This window comes from Xiphophorus couchianus, chromosome 11 (genome assembly GCF_001444195.1).
Source record: "Xiphophorus couchianus chromosome 11, X_couchianus-1.0, whole genome shotgun sequence".
Taxonomy (NCBI): domain Eukaryota; kingdom Metazoa; phylum Chordata; class Actinopteri; order Cyprinodontiformes; family Poeciliidae; genus Xiphophorus; species Xiphophorus couchianus.
The window spans coordinates 18,852,211-18,864,214 of NC_040238.1; the positions used below are offsets into that span (position 1 = coordinate 18,852,211).

At 35.8% G+C, this 12,004-nt stretch overlaps 1 protein-coding gene across 5 annotated transcripts in view; it reads left to right on the forward strand.

Annotated features, from left to right (window-relative positions):
• ltbp3 (latent transforming growth factor beta binding protein 3) overlaps positions 1-7,818 on the forward strand; it is a 51,110-nt gene extending 43,292 nt beyond the window's left edge. For 3 of the 5 annotated variants that reach the window (XM_028030892.1, XM_028030890.1, XM_028030889.1), the window contains 5 exons: positions 3,654-3,782; positions 5,956-6,114; positions 6,199-6,288; positions 6,386-6,514; positions 6,865-7,818. In XM_028030892.1, the coding sequence (XP_027886693.1) occupies positions 3,654-3,782; positions 5,956-6,114; positions 6,199-6,288; positions 6,386-6,514; positions 6,865-7,016 (659 nt within the window). In that variant the 3' untranslated portion in view covers positions 7,017-7,818. The remainder of the gene's footprint in view (positions 1-3,653; positions 3,783-5,955; positions 6,115-6,198; positions 6,289-6,385; positions 6,515-6,864) is intronic. The other 2 variants (XM_028030891.1, XM_028030893.1) reach the window with 1 other exon arrangement.
• Positions 7,819-12,004: the final 4,186 nt, after the last annotated feature.

Below are 12,004 nucleotides of genomic sequence, written 5' to 3' on the forward strand. Positions count from 1 at the left end.
TAGTTTCAAAAGGACCAAAATATGTTTAAATGCAGCATGTTTCATGACAGATAGAGGTTAAGAGCTGGGGAGGAATAAAGGTGAGCAACCTCACGGTACTTTGTTCAGACGTACATATGGAAGCCTTGCTCTCTCTCTCTTTTGCGCAGTGCAAATAAACCACAGATTTATCTTGGATAAAATCTTTTGCATATCTGCCTAAAGTTAATTGAGTCTTCCTGACTCAGAACTGTGCCGAAAAAAATGTGAGACATTTGTGTTTTTGGCAAGATTATCCCAATCTTTGGCCAGTTTCTCGTTGTGTCTCAAAGTTGAACTTGCAGCACAAAAATGTTTGTTTTTCTCAGCGGTTTTTTGCTTTATGTGGAAACAATGGGTTTCCTGTCAAAGTGGTCATATTTAGAGAACTTACTGTCAATGTCTGGCTCAGTATCTTAGCCTGCATCATTCTGTGTGTTTGACCAATTGAAAAGTTAACTCTCAAACTTTTCCACTCAAACTTTTCCACTTTGGTCGCCAAGAAAGATTATTTCTATTTTAATATTGAAAAGTTTGTTGAGTATCCCTTGCAAAATGCAAAAATATGACATTTTGCACTTGTTACTTAGATTTTTTATTCCATCTTTCATTGCATTACATACTTTGTTTCAATTCGTACCCACCGTGACCTCAGAAGATATAAAGAAATCTTTTGTAATCTATTTATTGTCTATTGCAAAGAAAATGTAGGCATGTGACCCCAATAAATCTACTAACAAGAAGTACATTATTTTTACTCATCTTGCAGATTTGGATAGCCGTAACTATGTGGTTTTCCTTGTTTTTTTTATCTGCAAATTAAAATTGGCAACCAGAATTTTAAAATTGGACAGGTTTCCGAATGAAATTAATAAGGGAAGCTAAATCAGTTTTCAGTAAAACATAATTAAGCAGATAAAGAAGAACATGTTACATGCTATTATACAAAGTCCCAACCACTCTCAGTGATTTCTAGCATCACAGGCACTTTAAATATACATCAGATACATGGTTTCCCCTTGAAAACTTGCTAAGCCCGGTGCTTGTGGCGCTGGCCAGTCATCCAGCTGGCCGCCATGTTTTTGAGTTAAAAAAATACTTAAAGTTGACAAGAGATTTGAAAATATCACTTGATAGTTATGTATTATTGGAAGATTGAATGATTAATATCTGAAAACCAACTATAAAGTTTTAAAAATAGGCAATAATTTAAAAAAAAGTAAAATAAATAAAGAAGTAAAGTCTGGTGGTCCGCCAGGCTTATAATACACTGTGGGAAATCCTGAGATATGGGAATTAAGGGCAATTAAAGTCCATCCAATGGCTCAAACATATTATTGCTACATGGAAAGCAAATGCATGACATAATGTATCACATATGACAAATACAATGCCCTTCCAAATATTGCGTCCAAACTGTCCTATGCCATTACATTGGCATAGGACAATGCAATGGCAATTTAAAAATCTGTCCAGCTCTTCTCTAAATGTACAAATAAAGATGATATATAATTTCTGGAACTGAAACTGATAATTAAGTCAGTTGTGACAGGTAAAGCCTACCAATTACTTGATGTATATTGTTGAAATGTAGTCAACGATCAGGCCAAAAACTAACTCCATCCCCACAATACGCAGCTATGTTCCTGTAAATATGTCTTGGAAGATGCATAGATGCTATCAGGTGCAAAAATAGGTTAATAAAATAGAAACATTTGCCCAAATTTGAATGTTTTGAACTTAAAAGCAAAGGTCCTCTCAACTATGGTCTGCTGATCACAGCAGTCTAGAAGTGCTAAATGTATGAGAGTAAATTTGTATCAAAAGTATCCATACCCTCTTCAGCAAATTTTTTTGTCAAATGGAAATATGTTGACGGATTTGTGCAAGTGAAGATTTTTTGCATAATATACAAAACAATAGCTAAATAATTTCAAAATTACACGTGAAAAACCTCTTGTGTTCATGTTTTAGCTCCTAATGATAAAATCCAAATGGTGTCAAAGAGGAATCCACAAACCAAACAATAACTTGAACTTAGAGACGCAAAACAGGAGAGACGTCTTTTTAAATTCTTCAGCGCAAAATGTAAAAATATAAACAATGCAAATCCGGCTTTGTTTTTCTTTTTCTTAGTCCAATAAATTAAGTGTAAAAGTATTCACAGCCTTGCATCAATATGAATTTACTCTTCTATCATTATGAAAACTACCACCTTCCTCAAGTGAGCTTCTGTGGTTCAAAAGTACTAGATAATGTTAAACAGTGAGGGATCTTTTGTTTCTACAAGTCATCTCCAGCAGATTGATGATAATCAGTGTGCCAATTACTAATAAATAGTACATATCCTTAAGCCATTCATCAGTGAAAAAATGAACGTACTGTCAGGGAAAAACTTTGTTCCTGCATAGATAAAAAGTTCTCCATGTTTCATCATCTGTTAGAAACTTTGGTTAGGTTCCACAAATGTTTGCGAAGTCATGAAATCTAATCCTCTGAGGCTGACAGTAGGTAGTCTGTAGACAGGTAGGTCAATGTGAAGCGGTTCCATCTAGCAGATCTGGCTGGGAACGATAACTGGTTTCTACCTGGATATGTTCGTTTTGCTTGAGCTAACTTTGCAGCTATTGCAGCCGTAGTATGTAGAAAACCTAAGTGAAGCTTTTGAATGTTTACAGGCCTAGTCTGCAGATGAATGTGGCGCAGTCGGGTCGTGTATAATTACCTGAAACCCAATACTGTGACGCACACACAAGAGATAAATATGGCTTAGTTATGACAGTCAGAAAAAATTGAAGGCCTCCAAGTAACATGGTTTCTTTTCTGAAATATAACGTTGACCTCCAGTTTGGGACAAAAACCGTAGCGATGCAATAATGTGGGTGGAGGTGAGAAAATATGCTTTGTAAATATGATGTAGACTCTCTTTCTCTAAATTCTTTTTTGTTCACATCACACTTTGTTTCTTCAAACTAGAAAATTTTGTAATGATGATAATAAGGAGACTTCAACCTCATAAACTTGATCATAAGCAATATGTCTTGCTCATAAACAGAACGTTTTGCCCGCTAGAGATTTTTTATTTTCTTAGCAATATTTCAGCAGCTTCTTCTGGAACCAAACTCTCATTTTTAACTTCATAGATATCAGTTCCCCTTTTTTTTCTTCTTTTATTTTAACCACAGGCCAGCTGCAAGGTTGTGCAATCTCCCATAAGCAGAATGGTTCAAGTAGTAAAAAAACTAACAGAAACCACATGTGGTTCAAAGACATTATTTACACCACAGTTTTATCTAAACCAGTCGATTATCACAGCTGTAAAAATTGTTTATGAATCTAATCAGCGATCAACTAATCAGTTTTATTTCAACCTGTTTTAGTTTTATAGTTGTCCAACCTCTAGACTGAGAGACTCACCTCACACACCGGCCTTAACAGTTAGCTTAGGGATAAATAATCACCTTCGACACACAGTTAATGTCTAAAAAGATTCCCAAATGGAGCATTTACCGCAGGGAAGAATTTGTTCTGCATTTTGTGGTGAGACGAAAGCCTGAGTCGACCACCTGCAGACTAAGCTCTGGCCCAGAAGCAGATGTTCATACTGTAACCAGTGTCTGTGGTGCCCTTTGCAGATGTGAATGAGTGCCAGGACCCCTCGTACTGTAAGAATGGGAGGTGTGAGAACACGCCCGGCTCCTTTCACTGTTTTTGCGACCCTCCCCTCACCTTCAGCGCGGCGCTGAAGCAGTGCGTCTATGACGGTGGGTAGAACTAGCTTGCCTTACCGCTCAGTCTGACACTCTTGTTTTCCATTGCAGTTCCTCCCAAGCCTTGCCTTGTCCAGGCTGTTTTTAGGAAGATGTTTCTAGCTTTAAACCAATATTACTTTTGTATTATAAGCATGTTTGGTCTTAGAAAGTGATTAATACACTGCCAAACAGACGCTACATGCACTCATGTCGTATTATGAGCTTCTAATTATGCATTTAAACTGTCCTGATGACACAACACACATCTGTAATAATTTATTAGCATTTGATCTTAGCTGAGGTCAGGGTTTTCCAAAAGCTTTATACTGGTTCCGGCTAGTCCAAAACCAGTTTCAATGTGTGTTTGTAATGTTAATGCACCCCACAGCATGATGCTGCTACCACCATGCTTAACAGCTTAGTTGTTTTTTGTTTGTTTATTTAAAAGCTTTACTTTGACTCCTGCAGCCAAATAGCTTAATGCAATCGACTTGCTGAGTCAGAATTATACAAGACGTTTATTGGTAACTTCACTACAAAGTCAACAAAACCTTAATATTTATCCATGCGGAATAATCAATGTAACCACATATGATTTATTTAGTATTTCTCTAACAAGTAAATATATTGAATTTCTTTTTTCCAAGAGAGAGCTGCCCAGGATTTCACACAATTGAATGAAATATTACTAAAACTATAACTATTATTTCACGGTTAATATTTGTAACAGCTGCTACAGGATTTTCTAATGACACAAAATGTGTTTAATGATGTGGCGCAATACAGTAAAACCTGCAGGCTGTTGAGCAGTAGCAAATATTTAGTGAACCACTTCATACTGTAATCAGCTTCACTTATTTATTATTAAATATTAAACTTTTAAAAAACAGCTTCTGTCTTTATATATAAGTGAGTCTTACTTTATTACCTTTTGTTCGTTTACGATGCAAAAAACAAATCATTGTGGCTGCTTTTGCTTTATAAATTAGTGTGAAATGTGTGATTTTAGGAATCTGAAATTATGTTTTTACTCATAATGACTAAATATTTTAGGGAATAAAGAAACAATATCTATTTATCTTTTTAAAAACAGGTAATGTATTTTTATTATCTAGCTTTTTTATGAGTTGGCTGAAAGCCATAAACCTTTTTTTTTTCTTTTTTTAAAGCATTGACATCTGTATAATGATTTCAGAACAATTTATTGGTTTTGCTCGTTGCATGTGCCTATATGACCCTGATACACCCAACCATAAAAAGCATTTATAGAGAATAAAAAAGGCTTTTACTTTCATTATTCCACTGATTTTTATTGTATTGGTTTTAGCACACATTGCCCTCTACACTTTGTAAAAAGCCTTGACATGTATTCATCTTATCTCTCATATAACATTTGGGAAATTCCAGCCTTTAATTTGAGTAAATTTATTTAGTGGTAGGAAAAAAATAAAATTATTTGCTCTTACAAAAAACCTCCAGTATTTCCAGTTTTTAACTAAAGTGTTTTTGTTAACTTCATACTGCAATTGACATTTTTAGTTGATCACAGCATTTTATCAGTAATCGCTGTTATTTTTTTCTGTGTGGCCCATTCCTCTTTAAAATGGGAAATCCAGGAGAACATGCCACAGAAGTATCACAAATACATCAGTCAGAAACAGCTACTCTTCCAAACCTTTGATTTTTTTTGTTGTTGTTATTCTATGTTTAAAACCTGAAACCTACTTATGGGAATGCATAAAAGTAAAATAAAAATACACCATAAGTCTCCCAAGTTACATTAGGAAAATTTATTAACAGAAAATATGTTTCCAAATAAGTACTAAAATTCAACAGATGTTTTCATATTGATTGGTTTTCTGACAAGCTCTTAATTTTGGCTTCCCTAACATCATTTCTACTCGTATTAGATTAACTTTTACTTAAATCAGACTTTCATTATTATGTTGGGCAGAACTACTTCACTTCATTATGGCAGTTCTGCATAATCTGCTTCTCTCTGCAAATTCATACAGATTATTTTCTAGATTTTGTTGACAATAATACATTATACACCCAATGGCACTTTTACAAAAAAAAGCGCTAAAAATAAAATGATTTGCTGGACTATAACCCATTTTACTACTGAAGTGAAAGTAACAAACATTAAAAAAACATGTATATCTCTTCCTTATTTTTATTTTAGATCGTACTGCAGCCCACAAAGATGTGTGTTTCGAGCGTGTTGACGAGGGTCTCATCTGCAGTCAGCCCATCGACAAAGTGGTGACTTACTCTGAGTGTTGTTGTCACTACGGCCACGGCTGGGGGCCAGAGTGCAACACCTGCCCTCCCAGAAATTTGGGTGAGTTTCCTACAGGATCAGCTTGATCTTTGGTTTTATTTTTCCCCCTGCTTTCCACCAACACGCTTCTTGTTTTCTGTTCAGAAATGTTCAGTATTCTATGTAAGATGCAACATGAGACTGAGTCGGATGGGGATCAGGATTTTCTGGCAGCTTTCGCAAACTACAACCCAGGTGAAATCATACTCTGTATTTGTTGTCTCTTTACTATTTTGCCATATAATATGTGATATTTACCCCTCGGTGTCTAATGTTATTTTTTTGCTAAAAGGTGACAGTTCAGAGGAGGATTCGGACGAATGTAGCTGTGCAAATGGCCGCTGTGTCCGCTCCTACCTGGGTACCATGTGTGAATGTAACACAGGCTTTAGGCTAGACCACTCCCGTGCCCGCTGTATAGGTTTGTGTGTTTTTGTGTGCATACAAAATTCAAACAAAAATACAATAATGTGTGTACAGTGGCATACAAAAGTATAAATTTTCCTTTTGCCATATACTTACAGGTTTGTCTTTATGATGCTGTTTGTTCTTTATTTAACTCTGAGGCTTACACAGGATGTCTGTATTCATACTTAAATTAAATTACCTTTACATGGACTCTGTTTACTGACTGCTGGTTGTACTGGGATTTTATATTCTTAACATGGAAAATACCTTTGCAAGACACTGTACATCTCTGTACACTTTGACCTACGGTTTCTGGTTCTGTTTGTCGGCTTATCCTCACTGACACTCGTTTGTGTTTTCCAGACATTGACGAGTGTGCAGAGCCGGGTCCACGCACCAGCCCCTGCAAGAATGCTCGCTGTGTGAACACTTTCGGCTCGTACAAGTGCTTCTGCAAACACGGCTTCATGGCCTCGCGCCGGCAAAACGTATGCGTGCGCCGCAGAACTCAGTAAAGATCCTGGTGCCACCTGGATGGCGTATGTACATGCAGTTTAACACCAACCCAGCAGACATGCTGTCGCACACCTCTCTGTTCTTGTGTGGCTGCGTGAGCCACTGCAGACCTGAAAACGTCGGAGACACGTCTTCGCGAAGGCCTATCTGAAATGTACAAAACGTTCTCATTCCCACCAATTCACTTTAAAAAAAAATAAATTATCAGCTCACATTAGGATATTTGTTTATTGGTTAATTTTTGTTTTTTTGTAATTATTCTTTTCTAACTTGTTTTTTAGATTAATATTAAAGTGTATATTTTTGTGATTTTTTGTTTTGCCGACACCCCCCACTTTGCCACATTGGTTTAATCACAGTTGGAGCGTGAAGACGAGCTAGTTTTAAAAAAGGAAATTCATCTCAAAGATCTCAAAGAATTTTTTTACATTCCCCTGTAAAACCCACATCCTGACATGTTTAATAATGACACATTACCTGAAGTGTATTTTCTACATTAATTATTACACATTGTTTAAATTGTGTTTTTGTACAGTTTGTTCTGTGGAATGACCCCATTGCTATTTTGTTTATTTGTTGATGTAAAGTATGAAAGAAAATTAGGGTTTTGTTATCAATTTGACAAGCGCACCAAAGTGGACTTTGCAGAAAAGGAGAGATTGAGACGCAGTGGGAGTATAGTGGAAAATATTTGCTAAATGTACCTTCTTCTGGGAAAAGCCATTATAATTGCTGAATCAAATTATTAGCCAAAGAAGTTGTTGGGAAGAGAGAAATGTAATTAAAAAATCACTTTTAATACATGTGTGTATGATTTTTGTTGTTTTTAGGATTAGACACTCTAAAAACAAGAGCTTTCAAACGTTTATTATCCACTCTGGATAGTTTTACACAAGTGAACATTACAGGCAGTAAAGAAAATAATCTATAAATATGGAACTATTATTATAAATTAAGAGTAAAAAAACACATAGCAAATGGTAGGAATTGAAACTTTATTTTGATTTATGAAAGTCATGTTTGATTTAAAGTGCTTTTTCAAAAATGTTCAGTATGAGATTTTGCCGTTGCAATACAAGATGTCATTAATTCTAGACATTTTTTCAAGGTGCCGAATAAAGATAACAGCTCAATAATTTCATTTTCCAAGATTTCCAGTTGAGAATTATTCAAGCCAATAAATTAAAATCAAACAGAACATTCAGAGCAGAAACTGAAAATAGCTAATAAATGATTGGATAGGAACAAAATGGGGGCCGATAGATTGATGAGGAGGGAGACTATGATGTGCTGATCAGTTTCATAATGATGCCATCTTGTGAATTGTTTGCGTTACTACAATTCCTAAATCTAATCTAGTAAACCGAATGTTTCGGTCTTTACAGGAAAGGTCAACAGCAGACGTACATCGGATTATGGTAATCAGAACCTTTGTTTCTGAATCTTGTGTTATTGGACACAAGCCTGAATTAATCAAACATTTGAGTCAAGCAGCATGAGAACAAGGTTCTGACAATTTTACAGGTCAGCACTTTTCTTCTCTAAACTTTCTGGAGTCCTTGAGCCCTTTCAGGAACCATTGTTAAAAATAGATACAAAATTTATTAGTTTTAGGCACATTTCCAAAATAGTCAGGTCCTGTATAAATTTGACAATTGAGTAGTCCTTGTTTAGATGGATCTATGAATTTACAACAATATTATACTATCAAAATGGCCCCCAAACAGAAGAAGTGAGATGAAAACATAATTTGTAACACCTAAGAAGTGCATATGGCCACATTTATGCATAAGCACTCAGAATTCAAAACAATATATCAAATCGAAGACACTAAAAGGAAAAAATAGCTCCTGTTGCAAGGATTCCCTCAGTGTATTATAAGCCTGGTGGGTCACCAGGTTAAGCAATGTGTATTTATTTTTTTTAAATGTTTGCATTTTTTAAGACTTTATAGTTTGTGTTCAGATATTAATCTTCCAATAACACATAATTAGCAAGTGATATTTTAAAATTTTCTGTCGACTTTAAACTTATTTTTTAACTCAAAAACACAACCACCAGGCTTAGCAGGTTTTCTGGAGGAAACCTTGTGTTCAAATACAGGAACTTGTTGAAGCATTGGGATATCAAATTACCCAACACAAAGAAGAACTATTTATTTGACATTTCCCTGGTAATTTTTTTCTGGTTTGTTTTCTCTTTGACTTTTTCCATTTTGCATTATTGTCTCTATTTGATTGAAGGGTCTCCAATATAAAGGAGAACCATGAGAATGCCGACAGAATGTGAAAACAAACATTGGAGCGGTCCCAAGATGAGGAGGCTGACAGTAAACAGCTGACACAGGATCCGACTGTCTGAAGTAGTGTCTTACTCTGACAGAGAGACAGATTTTCCCTGTATTAAACAGGACCAGTGAGAGCAAACACAATAAGTCATTTTCACAATCAGCTCCTTAGTTTATATCCACTTATTTACTTTGATATAATCGAGTCTTTCACATAACAATCTCAGTCTGTGTTAAAACGTCCCTCAAAACCTTAAAATTTTTGCAAGAACTCAGATTGATTTACAAATAGTTCACCACTTCTAGACATTACATTGAGACCTGAACATATCTTTACACAAAAAAAGAAATTATTCAAGCGAAGTAGTGCTTACATTCACAGTGTACAATATTCATACATTGTTCTAACAAGTAAAAATGTGCATTTGTATTAAATCACTCCCTAAATGAAGTCCAGTGCAGCCGGTTGTCTTTTGAAAGTCACCCAATCAGGAAATCGAATCCACCTGAGTATAAAGAGAGATGTGACAAAGATTTATAAGCCTGCTAGAGAATATTTAGTTACTAGGAAGCTTAATGCTTAGAGTAAGGAATAAATTTTATGCATAAGACAGAATTTCTCTGGTCAGATGACACAAATTTAATTCTTTGGGTTCATAAAAATGTTAAAAAAAATATTAAAGCAATTTATCTCAAGATAAACCCCCAATTAAAAAATAGATTCCACCATTTTTTTAAATGGACCAAAAACAGAGTAGCAAGCATTACCCACTAGAGGGAGCTGCTGGTTAGTTTGTGCAGGACAGAGATTTCCTGTGATCCCTAACGTTTTCATAACCAACATTCCTCCCGACAGCCAGATAAGATAATTAAAAAGAGGAGCCAAATATATCTTATAACCCCATGTCACATAATTTTGGTTTACTGGGTACCATAATGGTTTTGATTTCTGCGAAATAGAAACTGAAGGACAGACTTGACTTTTGTTTTGCTGAATTAAAAAAAGAGGTGTCATGAATACCAACCCCTAACCTATGGATGGTCCTCAATCTGTTAGATTAAGCGAGTCACACCACATGAGAGTGGTGCCTCAGCTTCTTGCTGTCCTGGTTTCATTCTGTCTAATAATTATATCTGTTTAAAACTGGAACTGCAGGGTGACCTACAGCAACTAGTTTAGGGAGAGAGAGAGAGAAAAAAAACAGGACAGGAGAGTCAGGGGATGAGAAAAAGAACCAAAACAGAAATAGCATACTTGTCCTTGGGAGACGACTCAAAAACTTGATGTTGAGGATATAAATATCTTGAAATGGGTCACAGTGACCGGAGTATAACCCACTGGGTGATGGCTACTAAACTTTTTGTAGTCGTCTGCAACTTGTGTTGGTTTTGTGGGACAAATGTGGCACGCAAAAAAAAAAGATGCTGCATCTAAGTATCCAGCATCTGTTACATCTGTTTCTACGCCAAAAACAGAGCAGAAAAGACATTTACAGAGCTGTTCCGTCTTACACACTCTCTTAGAGAAGAGTTTCACCACTTCAGTCACCAGAATTGACTGGCGATGCAAGAAGAAAACCTGTTTCATAACCACTAATCAAAATCTGGGTTTACAATGTTTTTGGTTTTGTTCTTTTGTTAATTGTATTTTTACACAAAGTAATGCAAGATCAAAATTTTTTAGAATTTCTTATCATGAGGAACAATGTCAGAATTGTCATGAGACAAATAACAAGACATACTTAACTGCACAAGAAATGAGGAACTATTCCACTTATATTATACTTTATTACCCCAGATTCCTATGTTTCTGATGATGCCAATGATATTCTGCTCTATTGCTAATTCAGGTTCACTGAACACCATAAGCTGTCTTCTATATCGAGATACATGTAGTTTTATTTTATAAATTCTTCTTACAGTATGTTTTTATTTCACACTAATTATATTGTTTATATTTCTTTTCAACTTCTAAAAACCCTTTTATTTATTCTTCAACTTGTGAAAAGCACTGTGTAAATACATTTTACGTACTACTTATAAAACAATAGACAAATGTGAAAAACATTATCATGTAAACTCTTACATACATAAGGGATCCATGATGCTGTGAGCTGTTTCTTTTCCGAAGGATCCTGGGGCCATTATGAAATCTCTTAATCTTGGAAGGTTTACATAAAAACACGACTTATGCTTTTGCTAGTCTTTGGGTCTTTCAGTAAGAAAAGCACCCAAAGTACATGCACTCTGGCTTCCCAGAGAAAAACTCCAGTTTCTTCAGTGCGTCAGTATTTTTATTTTTACACCTTAATACAGAAGAAACAATATTAAAACTTTAATTTCTGTTTAGAAGATAGGGTTTGCATTCAGTGGTAGGTTGTAAAAGCAGAATACATGCATGTCTCATTCAAAACCCTTCACCTTGTGTGACCTTGCCCCAGACAATTAACTCAAGGGAAGCTCAGAGGCTCCTCCCAATTAGTTAGGACTGGAGCCATATGATTCAGCTTTCAGGCTGTGTAGGTGTAGAGCCAAAGCAGCTTCACCAACCACCCTTGCTCCCTTCCCCACCCTGGTCATTGCATGCACCAATGATGACCCCTACCCGCCTACGTCCCATCTATAGTGAGCAGACAGAGGGGGGTTTAGCTCAAACTGCTGCAATCTGCAAAAAACACAGTGCTGGACGCACTCTGGCAG